Raw genomic sequence first — 22,657 nt, 5'->3', positions numbered from 1 at the left:
AAGAAATATATAAAACATAACAAAACCAATTTTATAATACCCAATTTTATATCTACAGCACAGTATTTCTCAACTTGTTTTAATAGAAATTCTCCACGTAATAAGAAACAAAACTGATGACAATCTTACCATATAGATATTTTTAAAAATGTATCACTTTCAGTGGGCTTGACATTTTTTATGGTATCGACTTTCAGAGGAAAAAAAAGCAATTACATTAACACTTTGATACTGATGAGCGTAAATATATCTTCATTAATGTATTTTCCAGGTGTCTGAATACGTAATTTATCAAGCGTATTTGAGGTTTGTCTTTTGTTTCTGTGCCAGTCCTGTGGCTTGAACTCAGCCTCTTTGCACTGTCTCTGAACTTCTGTGCCAAAACTAGTGCTCTCACACTTAAGCCACAGTGCTACTTCCAGCTTTTTGATGATTAACTGGGAATAAGAATCTCTCAACTTCCTTTCTTGTCTGGGCTGGCTTTGAACTGCAGTCCTCAGATCTCAGCCACTGGAATAGCTAAGATAACAAGTATGAGCCACTGGCACCTAGCAGGAATATTTGAGGTTTTTGTTTTTTGTTTTTGCCAGTCATGGGGCTTGAACTGAGGGCCTGGGCACTATCCCTTCTTTTATTCTATCACTTGAGCCAAGGTGGCCTTTTCTGTTTATGTAGCACTGAGGAATTGAACTCAGGGCTTCATGCATGCTAGGCAGGCACTCTACCACTAAACCACACTCCAAACTCCAATAGTTGAGTTTTATAATAGGTTGATACAGAAGTTTCAAGTATATATGTTGTCCTATGTTGATCATAATTTTTTTATCTGATGTAGAAGTGCTTATTCATCTCCTGATTAACAAAATATATTTCCTTTCGTTATCCTGTTTCTGTGGTTTGCTTCATTCTGAAGTTTATCGTGGGCATATTTGGTCATTACCTGAACTAAGGTTGTCTACATAATATCATATCCATTTGTCCCAACAACACATATTTAAGAGTTTTATTTTGGTCTAAATTATCATGTGAACTTACTTATTCTACCCCATGAATTTATGCCATTTCTTTCCAAACCTTTGAATTCTCATAGGATTATAAAATGTTTATACACAGGTGAGACATATCCTTTTTTTGGTGGGAGTGGGTCCTTTTACACAGGCATTTCATAAAGATTTACTAATTTTGCTTATTCTTTTAGATGTATACTGGTATCCTTTTTCTTAACCTTCATTTTAATTGGAATTTTACTAAGAACTGCAATAAATCACAGAAGTAGGGGTTGGAGGCAAGCCTCAAGTCATACAGCACCAGTCAATGAGCAAAAGCAAGCATTAGTTATTGAGTTCAAGTCCTGGTCTTGGACAAAAAAAATTATAGAACATTTAAAAATATTTACACAGAATAATAATTGAGGACTATTTCAAGGACTCTGCTAAATATATACCTAAATATAAGTTCCTTTTCATTTAATTCCCATAGACACCATAGGAAGTACTACTGCTACATCTATTTGTCAATTAAAAACCACTTAAGAAATGAATAAAGTAGCCAAGATTATACAACATTTATGAAAATCAACATAAAACTTAAGTCTGTCATAATGCGAACTGGCTTGTAACTTGTAAAAATGATAGTTTATTTCATGTTCATACATATGCTATAATAATTCCCTAAAATTCCATTATTTCTCTTGCTAATGTATTGAACCATTTCTTAACTGGTTAATGTTAGTAATAAAAAATGCAACTTATTTTTTACTGTACTTTGTCATTTTAGGGTTGTTTGCTTTTGTTTAAGACAGCTTAGCTTTGAACCCCAGCTGGCCTCAAATTCATGATCTCTATATTCTAGTCAAGTGCTGGTACTACAGGTACAGATCACCACACTTGGCTTTCTTTGCAATTTCAAAGTATGTTCACAAACATATGACCTACCAATAATAATCTACCTCTCCATTTCTAATACTTATACCTATTTCATGCCCACATGTATTAGACCATTCCAAAATTAATTACTTTCTTTAAAAACAAAGTTATAGTTTTAAGCTTTTTTTTTTTTTTTCCAGTTGTGGGGCTTGGAACTCAGGCCCTATCCCTGAGCTTCTGCACTCAAGGCTAATACTCTACCACTTTGAGCCACAGTGCCACTTCCAGTTTCCTGGTGGTTCATTGGAGATAAGAGTCTCACACTTTCTTGCCCAGGATGGTTTTGAACTGCAATCCTCAGATCTCAGCCTCCTGATAGCTAGCATTACAGTTGTGAGCCACTGGTGCCTGGCTGTTTTAAGATATATATATATATATTTTTTTTTGGTCCGGTTGTGGGGCCTGAACTCTGGGCCTGAGCACTGTCCCTCAGCCCTTCAGCTCAAGGCTAGTGCTCTACCACTTGAGCCACAGCGCCACTTCCGGCTTTTTTCTTTTTGCTTATGTGGTGCTGAGGAATTGAACCCAGGGCCTCAGGCATGCAAGGCAAGTGCTCTACCACTGAGCCAACTTCCCAGCCCTGTTTTAAGATATTTTTAAAAGTTAGATTTAGGTTAAATGTCTAGAAATATTTACCTCCAAATGAAATCAATTCTTACCTTTACAGAAAATACAACACCTCCTTTCGGTTTAAATGAATTGAACAGAGCTAATAAATCTTTTGCTTTTAATCTATCCCAGTCCATGTTGCAAACTGCTAATCGACGCGTAATCTGAGAAAGGAAGAATATTAAATACTATGTATTTATGCCATTTCAGTGCTTTGAAATTTAAAGATTAAAAAATGTAAATTTTCCCCAAAGTATAAAGTTTACTAGTATATTATGTAAAAATTTCACATACAGAACTTCAAATGAGCCCAATAATAATAAAACCATATAGATAAATACTTTCTCTTAGATCTTGGTTAAGACTATTATTACAAGGTGATTTTTTTTTGTGCAGGTCCTGGGTCTTCAGCTCAGGGCCTGAGCTCTGTCTGCGACCTTTATGCTCAAGGCTAGTGCTCTACCACTTGAGTGACAGTGCCACTTCTGAGTTTTTTATTATGTTGTTTTTTTCTGAGTTGTTTATTGAAGATAAAGAGTCCCAGGGACTTTCCAACCAGGGCTAGCTTCAAACCATGATCCTCAGATCTCAGCTTCCTGAGTAGGGATTACAGGCATGAGCCTCCAGCACCCAGTATGAGGTGACTTTTTAACTACTACCTTTGCTTAGCTATTCTGCCACCCATGCATGAGAAGCAAGGTTCACAGAAACAGAAATGTAAACTACCAGCTAAAAATTTCATGTGACTTTGAGTTAAAGTATATTACATTATAGGTGTACATATATATATATATATATGCATATATATAAATTCAAACATTTTTATGTATATATATATATTTCCCCCCTCATTATCAGTAAGTTTAAATCAGAATCATCAAAAACATTATTACCAGAGGCTGGAGAATGTGACTCAGTGATCACCAAAATATATATACACGTGTGTGTGTGTGTGTGTGTGTGTGTGTGTGTATATATATATTTTTGCCAGTCATGGGGCCTTAACTCTGGACTTGGACACTATCCTTCAGCTCTTCAGCTCAAGGCTAACACTCTACCACTTGAGCCACAGCACCACTTCCAGCTTTTTCTGCTTATGTGGTGCTGAGGAATTGAACCCAGGGCCTCATGCATGCAAGGCAAGCACTCTACCACTGAGCCACCTTCCTGGCCCCTAACCAATATTTTATTAATAGTTTTCATGCTTTTTTTTTTTGGCGGGGGGTAGGGGGGACTAGGGATCAAATCCAGGGCCTTATACATGCTAGGTAAATATTCGCCCACTAAGCAACACCACTAGTCTCTTCCCATTTATTTAATGACATCAAAATCCTACCATCTGTTATAACTAATGGTACTATGTTATTCATAAATAATCTATCCAAAAGGTTACCTCATCAGCCCGAGGAGCATCTTTATCTAATTCTCTCCAAGCATGCTCAAAGCCAGGTTCTTCAGGAAATATATCAGCCCAATCATCTTCATCTTCGGAACTAGTTTCAATATTTCCTTTCCCCCTGGCAAGATCAGGGCCACTGTCACTTTCATCATCATCTTCACTGTCCTCTTCTTCCTCTTCATCAACTTCACTTTCATCATCATCAGCTGAAGCTCCACCACCACCTGTGATTTCATTTTCAGATTCCTCATCACTTCCTATTTCACTCATACTGTCTGAATCTTCCTCCACAGAATCTTCATCAAACATCTTTCCATTACTGTTTCCTGCCATTACAAATTGAACCAATACAAAATGTTATGGGCAGGGGGAAGAAGAAAATATATACTATTTATTAATTTAATTATATTAAATATGTACTAGTATATATTTAGTTACTGAAGAGCTAAATGAACTAACGAATGAGTATCCAATTCTACTTAACTTCTTCAGCCATTTCTTATCATGTGATGACAATATATAAAACTTTATCTGGTTAGAGAATATAGCTCTCACTAAAGTGCACTGCAAGTTAAAATCATTTAGATTCAATTTTTTATGTCCTTCAGTGCCAAATCAAAAATAATCACTGTACATTTTTCCTCCAATAGTATTTCCAAATAAGCATTTGGCCATCCCAAGATACCAAGATACTATGAAAATAATTATTATACCTTTTGTTCTTTTTAGCACTAGTTTAAAAATACCATAACACCAAAGAATCATTATTTTCAACCAACCTGATTGTTTTTCTCTTTTTGTCTTGTTACAACTGATTGTAGGACATTTCACAATTTCAGAGCTGCTCAAGTCTGCTGTCCTTAGTTTTCCTTTGGGAAAGGTGTCTGTGCTATGTTCAATATTTCTTTTCTCTTTTGTGCTTTTTTGTGTAAATTCACCACTATTCTTCTTGGGACTTATTTCTGAATCTATCTTCTTCGATTTACATAAGTTTTTCATTTTCTGATATTTTTTAGAATTATCTAAATCATTTTTATTTACAGAATCCTTTTGTTCCATTTTCTTAATTTCTTTCTTTTGTTCTTCAGTCAAATTCTTTGAAATAATTTCTTTACTGGTTTGAGTTTTCTTCTTTGTTTTCTTTTGGTTCAATACTTTGCTTTCTTCATCAGAGAGATCGGAATCAGAATCTGATAGGTCATAGAAACGTTTTAAGTCTTCTGTAGTGCTATGGTTGATGGGCCGCCCTCTTTTGTCAACAGCATAGTTCAATTTAAATTTTTTGTCATGAAACATGGCTCGAAATCTCTTGTCAATCTTGACTTTTCGATCCTTTTCAGGCATTTCCCAAAATCTAGGATCCTTTGAAACCCGCCTAAAGCGCTGGTCATTCATTATTTCTTGTTTGGATGACATTTTGAAATCTTACTGAAGAAACCAAATACTAAAAAAATAAAACAATGTTAGGACAATGAACAATTAGTAATATAATTAGAAGATTTTAAAAGTATATTAACTCACAATATATTATGTGTAAAATGTATGTAAAATAAAGGGAAGTGAAATTCAACTTCATCTCCCCAACTTATTCTGGGTCACATGCAAAAAAGCAAAAACAGCAAACTGTCCTCTCTTCTGTTTGGAGAAATAAATTTAAGGCATATCAAGCAGAACCCCAGGGTTTTATCGATATGGCTAGTAGCCTATTAAACTCTCTTAGAATTTCTATATGCCCGTCTATATTAGTGCTGTAAGTTAAAAGCAAGTGCATTTTAAAAGCACTACCAAAAAACCAAGGATGGAGGTCCACGCATGCAATCTTAGCATTCATAATACAAAAGCAGGATAGTGAGTTGCACACCAGTGTAGGCAACAGATAGAATGAATCACAGGTTAGCCTGGACTATTTAGTGATACCCTGCCTCAACACTCTGCCAAAAAAAAAAAAAAAAGCCAGGATCTGGTGGCTCACACCTGTAATTGTAGCTACTCAGGAGGCTGAGATATGAGGATCATGGTTCAAAGCCAGCCCGGGCAGGAAAGTCCGTGAGACTCTTATCTCCAATAAACCACTCAGAAAACCGGAAGTGGCCTGGTGGCTCAAGTGGTAGAGTGCTAACCTTGAGCTGAAGAGCTGAGGGTCAGAGCTCAGGCACAGAGTTCAAGCCCCACAACCAACCAAAAAAAAAAAAAATAAAGAAGAAAAGAAAAATACACCAAACCTCAGTTTATATAATTTGTTTCGGAATGCTCTTTACCTCCTAGTACTCCTAACACAAGTCCTACAAAGTTAGTCTCCTAACCAGAGACCAAAATCAAACCAGACTTATTTCAGAAAGTTCCTTCTTTAAATCTTCCCATCGGTCAGGAACTAACTAAAGACTCATTCCACTTAACACATATAGCCCTTCCCCTTTTAAAGAATTAGCTATTCTGTAAGTAATAAGGCATCAAAGACCCGATCCTACAAAACTATATAGGTTTATGTGTATTAATTTATCATGCCCTTCTAAAGAGTCTCTGATGGTTTGGCTTCCATGGGATTTGAATGTTGCCAAAAGCCTAAAATCTGATTTTAAAAGCCAACCCTGGTGTTAACCTCATGACAGCAGACAATCTAACACCGGAGGATAGCAGATGCCTGGAGCACACCTCCCCCCCCCCACCCCTTCCCCCTATGTCAAAAAAGATTAGCCAAGAGATTTTTTTTTAGAGGAAAAAAACCACAAAAACAAAAACAGGGCTGGCATCGTGGTGGATCAGAGGTAAAAGAGCTTGCCTAGCAAACTCGAGAATAAAAACAAACCAAAACAAAAATAAAATAAAGCAAGCCCCAAAGAGATTGACCCAGCTGGACAGAACTGCTTTATTTATTTATGTGGGGGGGGGGAGCCAGCCTCACCACGCGTAGCCCAGTGGGCAAGGTTCGTACATTGGCGCGGGCGCACACACACACACACACACACACATACACACACACACAGAGTCAAAGCCTCACTGATGTACTGATCAGAGGTAAAGCCTGTGACTGTGAGAGAAGACACAGACACAGACACATAGACACACACACACACACACACACACACACACACACACAGAAAGCCTCACTGATGTACTGATCAGAGGTAAAGCCTGTGACTGAGAGAACACACACACACACACACACAGACACACAGTCAAAGCCTCACTGATGTACTATCAGAGGTAAAGCTGTGACTGTGAGAGAACACACACACACACACACAGTCAAAGCCTCACTGATGTACTGATCAGAGGTAAAGCCTGTGAGAGAACACACACACACACACACACACACACACACACACAGTCAAAGCCTCACTGATGTACTGTCAGAGGTAAAGCCTGTGAGAGAAGACACACACACACACACACACACACACACAGTCAAAGCCTCACTGATGTACTGTCAGAGGTAAAGCTGTGACTGTGAGAGAAGACACACACACACACACACACAGTCAAAGCCTCACTGATGTACTGATCAGAGGTAAAGCCTGTGAGAGAACACACACACACACACACAGTCAAAGCCTCACTGATGTACTGTCAGAGGTGCAGCTGTGACTGAGAGCAGCCGAGACGCCGCAGCACGCGTTCCCTCCCCCCGGAAGTCCACCCACTCTCGGACCCCGGGAAAGCCCTGAGGAACTCTGAATAAGGCCAACAAAGCGAAGGCGAAGGAGGGTCACCCCTCATTCTCGGAGAGGCCTTCTCAGAGGCGAACTCGCCCCGAGCGCCTCTTCCTGAGCTCTCTTCCCCCTACTCACCCAGCAGACTCCTCGCGCAGACTCACGTGGACTCGCACCCACAATCCTCCGCGAGACGCTCCGCCAGAACGGCACGCGAACGGGGCCAAACGACCTCCAGCGTCCTCCCTCTCGCAGAATGCTCTTCGTAGCCTCGCGCTTGCCGTACGCGTTCCGGCGCCTGCGCACGACCGCGCGCTTGCGCGGCTTGCTCGGCGGCGGGAGATGTTGAGGAGAGTTGAGAGTCGCCGCTTCTGGCGGCTGCTTGGGACGCCTGAGATCTCTTCTGGGGATGGCGGCCGTCGGCAGGTCACTTCTGGTGTCCCTCCCTCCGGTGGGACCGTGTTTAGAGCCCTAAATATCTTCGACCGGGACCTGAAGAGGAAGCAGAAGAACTGGGCGGCCCGGCTGCCCGAGCCGATGAAGTTTGACTACTTGAAGGAGGAGGTGAGGCGGGGGCCTCGGGCGGGGCGGGGGCTTCCGGCGGGGCGGGCGCCGGGACCCCACTTCCGGCCCGGGAGCTCCTGCGGCGCCCCGCCGGCTTCTCCTGTCTGCGAGGCCTGGAGCTGAAGGTTTGCCTCCGTGGCCTTCGACAGTTATCGCTGGAAGGCTAACATGCTATTCATTCATTCATCCATCCATCCAACTTAGCAAACATAGCTTGAGTTCATGGTATAGCCGGGTTCTTGCTTGACCCTTACCCTTAAAGGCTTTCAGGAAGTCGGAGGAGGACATAGGAGACTGACACAATCAGGGAAATGTCATTTCAGCTCAAACATAGGATGGTGAGGGGAAATGAAGGGATATTATTAGTGACGGTGATGCCCGGGCGGCGTGGTGAGACAACTAGCCAAGCCGAGATGAAGGGTGGCGGGAGCCTTCCTAAGAACAAGGGAAGACCAGGACAAAGTCCCAGAGACCCAAAGGACCTTGTTTGTAGGGGCCTGAGTGAAACTGCAGCACAGAACTCAAATCCCGGTGGATATTTCTTCAGGGGAACAGCAAAACTGAAGTCAAGTATAATAAGATTTTCCGAGCTAATGTTTTTGAGCTGCTATTTTGAACAAGTCAGTAGCCTGATGACAATTGACAGTGTGTCAGACCTCAGGAATCCTTACCTTCAAACACCTAAGAAGCAGAGATAGAACAACTATGGCAGAGATAGAAAGTCAACTTTATACATCGTGGGTATCCCATCGGCAACACACTGAACACACTATTCTGATCCTACCAGTTGCTGGTTTCCTTCTGCAAAGTTCATGATGTCATGTACTTAGGAGATTTCCTTCCTGGCACCGCTCTTCTCCCACCCCACAAGAAAAACATTCGGATTACAACTTGACTGAAGCCTTGCCAATGTGCAGAATTATGATAGATGAGATACGATTCTGTGAGATCTTCTTTTATAAACAAAAGTTACTGGTATAGGAATGATTGCAGAGTGACCATCACCTCTGAGAAAGTACTACTTTACCTCCTTTCTTACCCCTTCTCTCCAGAAATAAAGGCAGAGTTCTGAACTGACAGGTCCCAGTGGCAACTCTGTCATGTTCATGTGGGAATGAGTAGAATATGGGGGATATTAGATGCCCACATCTTTGTTGATGAAGCTAGTCCAGTAAAAGGAGGTTTTGCTTTGTTATCTCTTTCAGACTGGGATAGAATTTGGGTAATGGTGGACTTTCTTGAGGTTTAGTTTCTACTAATTTGCAAGTACCACTCAAAAAAGCTGTTCGTTCAGGCCACTTTTAGTGGCACATGCCTGTTATCCTAGCTCTCAAGAGACAGGAGCAGGATTGTGAATTTGAGACCAGCTAGGTACACAATGAAACCTTTTCTCAAAAAAGAAAAAGAAAAATGAATATATTTTAAGATTGATTTCCCTTGTTTTCCTCTAAGAGTATTTTATAAATTAAAAAATTTCTCATAGTGTTCACTGATTTTGGATAGCAAGCACCATGAGTACCTAGAAAAATGTGAGAGACTTTTGAGTGGCTGTAAATTGTAAGGTGACCTGATTTGTATTTTAGGAAAAATAGGAGTTTCACAAAATTTGTGAGTGAATTTTTATTAACTGACCATTTTTGTATTGATCTGTAGTAAACCTTAGCTAACTAAGATTTTTTTCCTTTAACATGTCATAAATTAATGTATGTGAGCAATAATGTACTTATTATGTTCCTGTTAATTTTTCTTTCCTTCCTCCCTCCCTCTCCCTCTCTCCTCTTTTCTCTTTCTCTCTTTCTTCCTCCCTCCCTCCCTTCCTTCTTCATCTCTCTTTCTCTTTCTCTCTCTCTCTTCCTCTTTCTTTGGTTTGTTCTTTCTTTCGTTCTTTTGCTTTTATGCAGGTCCTGGGGCTTGAACTCAGGGCCTTAGCTCTGTCCCTGAGCTTCTTTTGCTCATGGGTAGCCCTCTATCACAGGTCCACTTCTAGCTTTTTTGTGGTTAATCAGTGATAAGAGTCTGATGGACTTTTCCTGCCCCGGCTAGCTTCGAAATTAGATCCTCAAATCACAGCCACCTGAGTAGCTAGGGTTACAAGTGTGAGACACTTTTTTTTCTTCTTCATATTTATGATCTTATATCATATAAACTTAGTCTAGGTGAAATTTGTATATGTGTGTAGGCATAAGTGTATACTTATTGTTCAGTCTTTATTAAATAATTTGCTTCATTAATTAACTGCTTAATTAAGTAGTTTGCTTCAGATTATTTTCTGGTATATTTTAGTATGTTTCTATTTATTTGTAAAGTAAGTTGCTGTGGAAAAATAGAAAAAGGGATAAAAGGAAATACTTATATTAAATCTTTGTTGCATACTGGGGAAAAAAGTGTTACTTCTTGTTCTTCTCAGTTTATTGATGCCATTGCTTTTTGTAATCTTTCAGGTTGGAAGTCGGATTGCAGACCGTATATATGACATAGCCAGGTAAATGTTGGTATCACAATAAAGACATGCAAGATCCAAAAAACAATGACATATGGTTTACAATTTATTAAAAACATATATCTTGTGTGCTTTAATAAAAGAAACATTAAATTTTGCAAATTAGTTTTGATTTTATGAACTTTTTTTGCTATATCTCTGGGCAGAATGCAGTCAAGTTTCTGTGATAATGGCTAAAAGGATGTTATAACCATGAAGTGTTTGAGATTAAACTATTAGAGATGCCAGTTTAAAATATCCTTGCATTGATGTCCTATTAGAAAGTTATAGACCTGGAGATAAAACCCAGCCAACAATAGAACACTTGCCTGGAATATGCATGTCTTCATCTCTTGATTGTAAGGAGACACAAACAGAAAAAAAGAGTCATTTACATTGTCAACACTGTTAGCTTTAAAAACTGATTTTTAAATGTCTTATTTGTGAGATTTGAGGCCCACTTAATATTATAGTCAGTGATAATAGCAACTAATTTTATTGAACAGTTATCCTGTGCTAAATGTTTTACATGTACTATTTCATGTAATTATCACCAACTCTGAGAGACATAGTTAGCTTTTCCATTTTGTATATAAGGACACTGAAGAAACAACAAGTTTAAATCACCTACATAAGGTCATAGGACTAATAACTTGTAGGCCTAAAATTTGAACTCATGCCTTTCTCATTCCTTATAGTAGTACTATACTGTGTATGTTTATAATCAGTATGGGGCATTAGGTTTAAAGAAATGGCTGTGACCAAGTTTCTTCCATCTATCTGTTGGTGTTCTGTAATTTTGATGTACATTATTAAAAAGAGTTGAACAGACTTTTTGTTCCAGTTTTTTAGGGGAAAAATTTTACTAGTAGATAAACTGTTAACTTTTCTGTCATAAATGACTTTACACCTGTGGCCTAAAACTACATTTCTATACTGATTTAGTATGGAGTGATATATTTAGAGAAGATAGCATAATATAGAAGGTAATTGTTCTGACTCAATTTATCATATTAATTGCTTCCTGTTGGTTGAAATACTTGAGTTGTCATATTGAACACTCAGTTTTTTGTTGTTTTTTTTTGTATTTTTTTTTTCAGGTAAGCAGTAGGTTTATTCATCGTTCTGGCTGGCACACTCGGTTTTTAGTAAAATTTATCTGTTATTTTGGTGTTTGGCTTGTTGGTTTTTGTTTTGTTTTGTAAATTTTAGCCTTTTATTCCCCCTTGACACAGGGAACCAAATCCAAGACATTATATGGTTAGGCAGTGCTCTATCACTGCGTCATTGAGAGTTCAAGTTTAACATATTTCATGTGAACATATCTAAGTGTTCTGACTCAACTAATTTAAGAAATAGGGATAATTACTAAGTTCCTGATAAGTATGCCAGTTTTCTCAGATTAATTTACATGTTTTATTGAATTAAAATAACCTCATTAAGTCTGTCCTTTAAATCCATACCATGAGCCACTTTGTATAAACTGTTTTGTTTGCAGTACTAGGGGCCTCACTGTGGTACAACATGAACACTAAAGCTTGTTCTATATAAGGTGCTATTTGAATGGATCAAACAGATCACTATGATGATGTAGCTTATTAAACCAGGCAGCAAAGGCAGATGATGTAACTTTCTGAACAATGTCTTGACTTAAATTATTTTTAATCTAAGAAAAATCATCTCTTAATTGTTCAATAAGCTGTATTACAGATAAACAGTAAATTCTTTGATTTTTTTTAGAAATTTCCCCCTTGCTTTGGATGTTGGTTGTGGAAGAGGTTATATAGCACAGCATTTGAATAAGGTATATTTACTCAGTGACTTAATTTTTGCTTTGTGACATAAAACTAGCCTTTTATTGTTAATTATTAAATACTCATATTAAAGGGGTTGCAGTTCCATAAATCAGTTTGTGAGTACAGTGCTTCTTGACAATGTCACCTCTTCATTCTCCCCTATTTCTCCCTCCCATCCTTCCCACAAGTTACACAATTTATTTTTTAAATAGTGTACATTGTATATAATGACTGCATTTGTTCACCTTTCTCCATTCCTTTGCCCTACTACCCCTGCCCCCCAAGAAAAAGGCAAAAGATGTTTCTACTTCATGGTATTCATTTTGATAAAGTCTACTTTAGTTGTGTAGGTAAGCCTTGTTTAGTTGCCTAGTTCAGCCTTTGGATTCCTCCCCCAAGTGTACTCTCCTTTAGTCAGTTTGTATGTTAATGCATTGAGCACTGTAAAGGTTATCATGCTTAGTTGTATTTTACATATAGGTAAGGTATTTGTGTACCATATCAGTATTATGCCAGAAAACACTATTACAAAGCTGGAAAATCAATCTATGATTAACACCTTTTCCTTTCGAAATTTCAGTAATTGTTTCATTTGTTGCTGCATTTATAGGTTTCTTTGTCTTTGTACAATCTGATCAGCTATAATTATTCCATTGCAGGAAACTGTTGGAAGGTTTTTCCAAACAGACATTGCAGAAAATGCGTTGGTAGGTAGCTTTTTAACACACCATTGGTTTCTGCTCTCCCAGTTTGATTTCTATTTTTCAAAATGAACATAGCTTTATTTTCAGTCTGATTATAAATATAATACACATGAAAAATTAAACCGAATGATAAAAAAGAAAAATACCTCTAGAGGCAGCTATTGTGACATTTGGTTTACATCTTTGCAGACATCTTGATCTTTTTCCCCCAACCCCCTCTCTCCCAGAAGGACAGTTTTATTATCTTCATGTACAGAGAAATCAACATTGTATGCTTAGCCTAGCTTAGTGGCCAGCTCCTTAGCCTTCGCCTTTTCCAACTTGGCCATTCAGGCCACAGATTTTGGACCCAGGACATTGCCTCCCCAGTGACGAAGGATCCCATCATACCTGTCATTATAATTGGTCCTGATAGCCTCCACCAACTTTGCCAGAGATCCTTTGTCTTCCAAGTTAACCTGAGTGAAGGCAACGGTGGTGCATGTTTTCCTGTGGATGAAGCGCCCCAGCCTGGCCTTCCCCTTGATGTAGTAGGGAGCATCCATCTTGCGGCACAGGGCAGGCAGGAATACAACCAGCTTGATGGGGTCCATGTCATGTGCAGTCACCACAAGCTGAGCCTTCTTGTTCTCTACTAAGGTAGTAACAGTGTTAGCCCCTGCTCAAAGGACTGGAGGTCTTTTAGTGGGGATGTCTCCCTTGCCAGCAGCTTTCTTTTCAACTCAGGCCAACAGTCTCTGCTGCTCTATCTCTGGCCTGTACTTAATGGGCCAGCTTAAGTAGCTGTGTAGCTAGCTGTCTGGTGGTTCAAGGCCTGGGAAAACTGGTTAATTGCAGGAGGCACTTTCAGCCACTTGTAGAGGATTGCCCTTTGCTGCTGCAGTTAGATGTAGTGGGGCTATTTGACAAAAGGTCCCTTTTAGGCTGGAAGTCCTGTCCAATGCCAAAGTTCTTCTGTGTTTGTCAATTTACTAGGCAAGAATTAGAAATAGCTTCATTTTGTGCAAGTTTCTTTCATTATTAGATCAAATATCTGTTGATGTCTTTTCACTATTGGTTTTTGGCCATTGGTATTTTTTCTGAGTTTTGTAAGCTGTTTTGTAACAAGCCTCTACTATATCCTTCTATGTCTTTTGCCTTCACATATTTTTATTTTGTTGTAAGAACTTGTGTTTTAGCGATATCAATCCTTCATCATATACATTGTAAATATTTCCCACAATTTGTGTTTATATCACTTAGTGCCTTTTGGAAATTTTTATTTTACCTTAAAATATATCTTATCTTTTTATTAGTTTCTAGCTTTGAGTTGTTTTATCTAGGCTTTTAAAAATCCAAGTATAAAAGTATTCACCCACATTTTTATCTAATACTTGTAGTTTTAATTCTACTGAAGTTCTCAGTTTTGAGTGTAAGATGGTTATTCTGTTTTGTTTTGTACAAATATCTGGCCAGTGTTTTCTGACTGATCTTCTGTATTATGTAAGATTTTTTGAGTACCTTATATTTTCTGTATACAAACTGACAAATAAGTAGACCATTAATTTCAGTTTAATAGCCATTGAGTCTACTTAGGCAAGTTTTTGATATTTAATTTCTTTGTCATTAGAAAAATTCCTTAGGAACAGATATTCCTACTGTCAGTGTTCTAGCTGATGAAGAATTCCTTCCCTTTCAAGAAAATACATTTGACCTGGTGGTTAGCAGTTTAAGGTTGGTAATCTATTTGTACTTTTAAAAATTATATATTATAAATAGGAAATTTATGGTATAAAATCTCATCAGATAGAGAAAATAGATAATATAGTAAATATTTTTTGAGTAACTTTTTAAGCTTTTTTAAAAATTACAGTTACTTTTAGTTTATAAACTGTTAAGATTTCTCTGGTGAAGAATTAAAGATCCTAGTAGAGATAATATGATGTGCTACCTCAACTTTTTTTCATCTTCAACTTTCTACCACTTGCTAAAACTCATTGGTGATAGAAGATTTTTCCCCCTGTATAACTTAGCATTTTGGAATTGATCTTGATGGGGGCAGGAGTTTGAAATAGTATTCTGACTCTACCATTCAAATGTTAGCCTCCTCATCTAAAGCCATTTGGTAGGTAAGGAAAAGCTTGTATTTCCTTTTTCTTTATTCTTCTACATAAAAACATTGTCTTCAAAGTTACTGTTTTGTTTTTTTTTTTCTTCTTTTGCCAGTCCTAGGCTTGAACTCTGGGCCTGAGCACTGTCTCTGAGCTTCTGTTGCTCAAGGCCTGCACTCTACTATGTGAGCCACAGTGCCACTACTGGCTTTTTTGAGTAGTTTATTGGAGATAAGAGTCTCATGGAGTTTCCTGGCTCCAAACCACGATCAACCTTCTGAGTAGCTAGGATTACAGGTGTGAGCCACCATGGCCTGGTTTGCAAAGTTATTTTTAACTTTTGTATTTTGTTTCCATGTTCTTTTATGTTTATTATGTGAACATGTGCTATGATCTATTGAGTAGGTGGCAAATATAGGAGAAACAGAGCAAGAAGACTTGGAAAAATACAAACATGAATTCAGACAGGGATCCTGTCCTCAGAGAACTCTTAATCTAATAGAGAAGACATTCTTTACTATCTTATTTCTCTTGCCTTCTTACAGTCAAGTAGATTTTCTTCCAAAGGTACTTCATGCTCTCCATGTCCTTCATAACCTGTTTTTTTTTCTTTTGTTGTTGTTTGGTTGGCTAGTTTTTGCTGCTACTGAGACCTCCCTCCAAAAACCTTTTAGGGCTTGCTAAGCACCTGGTAGACCTCCAGTCACTTTCTGGGGTATGGTCTTACTTTATGTACAGGCTGGACTTGGTACTGTGATATTTCTACTTGTGTTTCCACTTGTTGCTGGGGTAACAGGCATGTGCCACTGTGCTCAGCCATTGTGCTTCTACTATAGTTGGTATGACAGGTGCATGCACTGCAACCCAGCCAATGATTGAGATGGGATCTCATAAACTTTTAAGCCCGAGATGGCCTAGACCTCTATCCCCTAGTCACCCTCCAGGTAGCTAGGATTATAGTCTTGAGTCACCACTCCCAGCTGTCCCAATCCTTTTGATATTTAATTTGGGATGGCCAAACATCACAATAACCCTGAGCTTTGCTGGTTTTAGCACTGAAAAATCCAGTGTTTCAGAAAATTCTTCAGTCCTAGACAAACTTAAAAGAATGGGTTACTCTTTTTCCTTGTTTATAATTTCTTTTTTGGGTTTGTAATTTCTTCCCTAATTTGTATACTTCTGATAAAGTTTAGAAAAGTAGTCAACATTCTATTGTAAAATGGAAAACATGGTTCTTTTTTGTTTGGTTGGTTGCTTTGGGTCAGGTTCTCACTATGCAGCCCAGGCTATCTTTGGATTTGCAGTCATCATCCCCAGCCTACTTAGTGTTGAGGTTATAGCTATGCACCACCATGCCTGGCTGAAAAAACAGAATCTTGATCTAAGGGAAAGACCTCTGGGCAGAGAATCAGAGCTTGAGTTTCAACTTTAAATTTATCTGTTTTCTACTTGCAAGTAGCTAATTCTATTACTTTCAGTTTTGTAGATTTTCATACTAGTTAATTCTAATCTAAAGCAAATACATGTTTCTGTATTTTAGTTTGCACTGGGTAAATGACCTTCCAAGAGCACTTGAGCAGGTGAGAATTCGTCTTTTGATTCTACTGTTCTATTATTATTATAAGCCGACAGCTGAGTGTGGTATACATACCCTGTAATCCCAGCAGGCAGGAGGCTGATGCAATAAGATTATGAATTCAAGGCCAGCCTATGGTACATGGACAGTTATTGGCCAGCCTCAGATACATAGTAAGACCTTGTCTAAAAAAAAAAAAATAAGGAACTATTTACTTAAAAGACTGACAATTCAAGAAAGATTAAGTATTATTTTTTATAGGTTGGATATACTTGCCAACCTTTAACATGCAAAGATGTACATTGGGTGAGACTCTCCTCTTAAGAATCTTAAGAAATCTATTAAAAGAAGTAAGTTTTGGGGTTGGGAATGTGGCTGAGTGATAGAGTACTAGCCTTGAGCAAAAGAAGCTCAGGGACAGTACCCAGGCCCTGAGTTCAAGCCCCAGGACTGGCAAAAAAAAAGAATTTTTGAATGTATTTATGATTTTTGAATGTATTTATGAGAAAATTTAATTCATGTGCCAAATAATACTGATATAAGGCATGTTCTATATGGATTATTTTGAATCGTAATTGCCTATAAATTGTCTATAGATAGGGACATATTCATACTTGTTTTGTTTTTAGGTACTACTTAGCTTTGAATTTAGGGGCTTTTACTTTATAGGCCCGCAAGCCATGCCTCCAACACTACTTTTCCACTGGTTATTTCCAGGATAGATTCTTACTTCCTGCATTAGCACATGCCTGAGCCATGATCCACCTATTTAGTTAGGCTCCCTGTCTTTTGCTGCGATCATGTCTTTGCTTAGATCATAGACTCAGATTGCCTTGTCCAACTTCTCTCTGTGAAGATAACATCTTGATCACTTTTCTGCCCTGGCTAACCTTGAACCACGATCCTCAGCCTCCCATACAGCTTAGAATTAGTCTCTTACCACTGTGCCCATCTATCAGTTAAGAGAGTTTTTTTTCAGCTTTTCTGCAAGAACTGGCCTAAACTTCAGTCCTATTCTCAGTCTACAAGTTAACAAACACTACAGGTATGAGCCACCAGTAACTAACTGGAAGCTTTTTTTGTATGTGTCAGTCCTGGGGCATGAACTCAAGGCTGGGTGCTGTTCCTGAGCTTTGTTGCTCAAGACTAGTGATTTACTACTTGAGCTACAGCTCTGTTTCTGAATTTTTTGATACTTCACTGGAGGTAAGAGTCTCATAGGCTTTCCTGCCGGGACTGGCTTTGAACTATGATCCTCAGATCTCAGCCTCCTGAATTGCTTAGAATTTTAAGCATGAACCACCTGTGCCTGGCTTGGAAGCTATTTATATTTGTATCTTCCCCATTCTTTATATTTACAACAATTTAGTGTTAAGTAACTAATTTATAATAGGATAATTTACATTGTACTCAATATACTCATTTCCAATAGTAGATAAATGTTTGTTAATTGACATTTATCACTGAACACATGTGGTCAAAGAAAGAAAAGATCACTGTGGCTTGGAGTTGCCTAGGAAAACTTTTTTAAGATGAAGGAATTACTTAAACCAAGCCTGGATTGGGGAAAAGGCATTCTAGGAAGAAAAATTTACAGCATAGGTGAGGAAGAGTTCAAGAGCCTCAGTAGCATAAAGATAAAAAGAGGAAATCTATTGAGGGGCTTCATTAAGTTAGAAGTCAAGATTTATTGAAAACATGTATAGGAGGGCTTGGTTACCAGATCAAGAAATTTATTCTTGATGCCATTCAGAGCTGTTGGAGAAGATAAAGTGATAAGATTAAAAAGCTTAATTCCCTGCGTGCCGTAGTGGCTTACACCTGTAATTCTAGCTACTCAGGAGATTTGTATATTGAGAATTGCATTTCAAAGCCAGCCCTAGCAGGAAAAAGAGTGAGACTTTTATCTCCAATTTAATCACCAGAAAGCTAAATCTTAGGCACTTGGTATAATAATAAAAATAGAGTTTGATGACCAGAGAAGGAAATAAAACTAAAGAGGCATAAGGGAAGAAGCCAAAGATTTTAGTGGTTTGCTTTGTAATTGCTTTAGAATATATTAAATACAAATTGAAGACAGTGCTTTGTTAGAAATGCTGGTCAAATGGTTAGAGTGCCAAGTAAAGCTGAGCAAGCTCAAGGGTCTTGAGTTTAAGCCTTGGTACCAGCAACCAAAAAAAGGTCCCCTAAAACCACCCCCAAGTTAAAAAAATAAAACTTGATTTGAGTTCTGATTTACTTCATAATTCCACCTTCATCTTCACTAGTTATACATTGTAGTCTAAGAATATTGCTGAGTAAAAATTTGTGATTCTGGAATTTAATCTGGCCACAAGTTTGCCAAGTTATTTAGGTTTTTGTTTGTTTCAAAGCTGGAAAACATTTTTCTTAAAGAAAATTTATGTGTTACTAAGTAAATACTGGGACTCATAATGGTTTCTCTGTGGATTCCTTTTTGCACAAGACCACCCAGTGTAACGGTTTAACACAATACTTGTTAAGCTCACAATTTTGTGAGCTAGAATTAGGAAATTCTTTTGGATCTGGCTTTGCTCACTCCTAAGTCTGTTGTCAATTGCCAGATTGGGTGCTGGCTGGTTTACATTGGCTTCAGCTGAGACAACTGGCCAATTTCTGAAATTGCTTCATGTGCCTGATAACCTCTGCCAGCTAGCTTAGGCTTTTGCACAGCATGGTAGCTGAGCAGGGCTCTAAGAGAGCAGGTGAAAGCATGCAAGGCCATTTGAAAATTAGACTTGAAACTGATACTCTCATTTGTACTTATTCTTTGGGCCAAAGTCAATCATGAGACTGTTCCAAACTCCAAGGAGAAGGGAAATAAACTCCCATCACTTGGTAAGAGTTGTAACAAAATGATAATGACATTTCACAGGTCAGAGACAAGGATCAGATTGGGGGTTTTACAGTCTGTCACATGTTAATTTTTGTCTTTTTAAATATATATATATTTTTTCATTATCTTTATGTGGTTATACAAAGTGGTTACCATTCACCATTAAAAAAAAACATAATGTAACATTCTTATAGCTGCTACTAGTGAGTGTATTGCCTGTCTATTACAACTACATCCTACAGCAATGACTTTGAGATATTACATATTAGGTTATCTGATTATTTTGGCAAAATAAGATTGATAGTCAAAATATCAACTTTATGTTCTTTTGATATTTTTAATCTATAAAATTTTGAATAGTACTATTTTGTATTTATTGCAGATTCATTATGTTTTAAAACCAGATGGAGTGTTTGTTGGTGCAATGTTTGGAGGCGACACGCTCTATGAACTTCGGTGTTCACTACAGTTGGCAGAGACGGAGAGGGAAGGAGGGTTTTCTCCACATATTTCTCCTTTCACTGCTGTTAATGACCTAGGACATCTGCTTGGGAGAGCTGGCTTCAATACACTAACTGTGGTAACTATCAAAAGAATCAAGTAATCCATTTTAATCACACTGTTCAGAACCAACTTTTCATTTTAAAGGTAGAAAACTATACATATTGGACATGTGGGGCATTTTCTCTTGCTAGTGCTCTCTTTTTTTTTCTTATTCCAGACAAGCTTTTATTGACCAGGTTTAGTATACATAAATACAACTTGATTGACTTCAGACAGGAATGTAAAATTTTTATTATTCGGTACTAGAGTAAGCAGCTCAAAAAAAAAGTATTATAATTGGATACTGTTTTCCAAAATAAGGGTTAGTATAATATAGCTAGAGCATTGCAGATGATGGTAAAAACTGGTTATCTACAAGGGCATTTATAGTACTGCTTCCCACCACCAGCACCCCTAGGTTGAAGTAGTACCACATGCATTCTCTGTGCCTAGTGGTAGTTTTGTACTTCACTAGGACAAGAAGGTTCCATAAAGAATATTGTCAGGACATAGTGCAAAAGAAGCATTTGGTATAGTGATGGGATAGGTGTGCTGTGGGTAAAGCTTGAATCCTCTTCCTGCCCTTTGACCAACTAAAGGAATTCATTTGCTATACTTCACCTTCCTAAGGATGTTTCTTTTTAAAATGCAAATATATCTAACCTCAGGTTATGTTAAGTGCAATAAAGAGTACAAAGTACCTGGACTATGGTAAATGTTCCCTCATAATAGCTATTGTTTCTTTTTTTTTTTTGGCTGGTCCTGGGGCTTGAACTCAGGGCCTGGGCTCTGTCCCTAAACCTCTCTGTGCTCAAGTCTATTGCTGTACCACTTGAGCCACAGTGCCACTTCTGGCTCTTTCTGTTTATGTAGTAGTGAGAAATCCGTGCCAGCAAGCACTCTACCACTACACCACATTCCCAGTCCTTGACCATTACATTTATTCTGTGAAATATATATATTTTTTCTGAAGTACTATATTAATGTGTCCTAATTTATTTTCTAAAAATTCCTATCCATGATGATGGAGGTGATTATGATTAAGATGTATTGTACACATAAATGGACTTGTTAAATGAATCCATCTTGCTGGGCTCCCGTGGCTCACACCTGTAATCTTAGCAACTCAGAAGGTGGGATCATGGTTCAAAGCCAGCCTGGGCAGAAAAGTCCCTGTGAGGCTCTTATCTCCAGTTAGCCACTCAAAAACTGGAAGTAGCACTATGGCTCAAAGTGGTAGACCATTGGCCTTGAGCAAAAGAACTCAGGGACAGCACCCAGGTCAAGCCTTAGGGCTGATGACAAAAAGAGAGAGAGAGAGGGAGAGAGAACCCCTCTTTTACAACTAACGGATACTAATTTAAAAAATAAAATAAAAATTATCCCAAAACTTACATTTAATTAAGCATATAGGTTTATGTTGTATGTGTTGTTTACACTGCAATTTTTTGAAGTGAAGCAAGCTAAATTAATGTGTAGTTGGTTTTATACTAATGTGACCCTCTTAATTAGCTGATGGTCTAATTTAAGTTCATTTTCTTTTAGAATAAAACTTCCAGACTATTACATTAATAGAAAGCTGTGGAGGTGGTTCATCTTAATTTAAATAAAGCTTTTGACAAATTTATTGTGATAATTTTTGATGGAGATGGTGATATTTTTTTTGAAGAACTGTATCTAAAATATCTTGCTAATTTCTAGAAGGAATTTTTAATCTTAAGATTTCTCGTGTGTGTGTGTGTGTGTGTGTGTGTGTGTGTGTGTGTGTGTGTGTGTGAAGGAATTTTTAATCTTAAGATTTCTCGTGTGTGTGTGTGTGTGTGTGTGTGTGTGTGTTCCTTACCAAGAACTTTTGAAAACGGTTTGTTAATGTATAATAGTGTATAGCGTATAAATGAAATGGTCTTGGTTAAGGTCCGTTTTAAGAAATGTCCATTACTAGAGAAATTATTTATTTTTATTTTGTGTATATGTATCAGACCTAGGGCTTGGACTCAAGGTCTTGATGCTGTCTGTGAGCTTATTTGAGCAAAGCCTGTGCTCTACCACTTGATCTACAGCTCTACTTTGGATTTTTAGTGGTTAATTGAAAATAAGATTCTCACAGGTTTTCCTGACTGGGCTGGCTTTGAACCATGATCATCAGATCTTAGCCTTCTGAGGAGCAGTGATGATAGACATGAGCTACTGGTACCTAGCTGAGAAATGGTTTTATTAAAAAGCATATATATAACCTGGCCTATGTGTATGACCAAGACAAGAAAAAATGCTGTAAACTGTCTATATAGAGAAAGAATGAGATAGAACAAGGTCTAAAGTGAAAAGAAACCTCTTCCTGACTTCTGACACTTTGTCCTTCTCTCACAGTATTTATTATTTTATATTTTTATTCAAAATAGTTATTCCCAATAGACCAGCATACAGTAATGTTATTGAAACATAATAATATGACAGTTTCTAAATGTGTG

The 22,657-nt window shown here is 37.9% G+C and overlaps 2 protein-coding genes and 1 pseudogene across 3 annotated transcripts in view; 1 reads left to right on the top strand and 2 right to left on the bottom strand.

Annotated features, from left to right (window-relative positions):
* Esf1 (ESF1, nucleolar pre-rRNA processing protein, homolog (S. cerevisiae)) overlaps window positions 1-7,808 on the bottom strand; it is a 57,481-nt gene extending 49,673 nt beyond the window's left edge. Inside the window, exons 1-4 of one of the 2 annotated variants that reach the window (XM_013010995.1) lie at window positions 7,720-7,808; window positions 4,713-5,376; window positions 3,928-4,259; window positions 2,585-2,698 (exon numbers count right to left, since the gene is read on the bottom strand). In XM_013010995.1, the coding sequence (XP_012866449.1) occupies window positions 2,585-2,698; window positions 3,928-4,259; window positions 4,713-5,349 (1,083 nt within the window). In that variant the 5' untranslated portion in view covers window positions 5,350-5,376; window positions 7,720-7,808. The other variant, XM_013010994.1, reaches the window with a different exon arrangement.
* An 84-nt stretch (window positions 7,809-7,892) lies between these two features.
* The window catches only part of Ndufaf5 (NADH dehydrogenase (ubiquinone) complex I, assembly factor 5), a 34,317-nt gene continuing 19,552 nt past the window's right edge, over window positions 7,893-22,657 (top strand). The window contains exons 1-7 of the mRNA XM_013010997.1: window positions 7,893-8,147; window positions 10,589-10,629; window positions 12,367-12,430; window positions 13,082-13,129; window positions 14,736-14,839; window positions 16,757-16,796; window positions 20,029-20,226. Of these exons, the coding sequence (XP_012866451.1) occupies window positions 7,926-8,147; window positions 10,589-10,629; window positions 12,367-12,430; window positions 13,082-13,129; window positions 14,736-14,839; window positions 16,757-16,796; window positions 20,029-20,226 (717 nt within the window). The 5' untranslated portion in view covers window positions 7,893-7,925. The remainder of the gene's footprint in view (window positions 8,148-10,588; window positions 10,630-12,366; window positions 12,431-13,081; window positions 13,130-14,735; window positions 14,840-16,756; window positions 16,797-20,028; window positions 20,227-22,657) is intronic.
* On the bottom strand, window positions 13,402-14,688 carry LOC105981435 (annotated as a pseudogene).

This window comes from Dipodomys ordii, unplaced genomic scaffold (genome assembly GCF_000151885.1).
Source record: "Dipodomys ordii isolate 6190 unplaced genomic scaffold, Dord_2.0 Scaffold13, whole genome shotgun sequence".
NCBI lineage: Eukaryota > Metazoa > Chordata > Mammalia > Rodentia > Heteromyidae > Dipodomys > Dipodomys ordii.
This window is presented reverse-complemented; position numbering and strand designations above follow the sequence as displayed.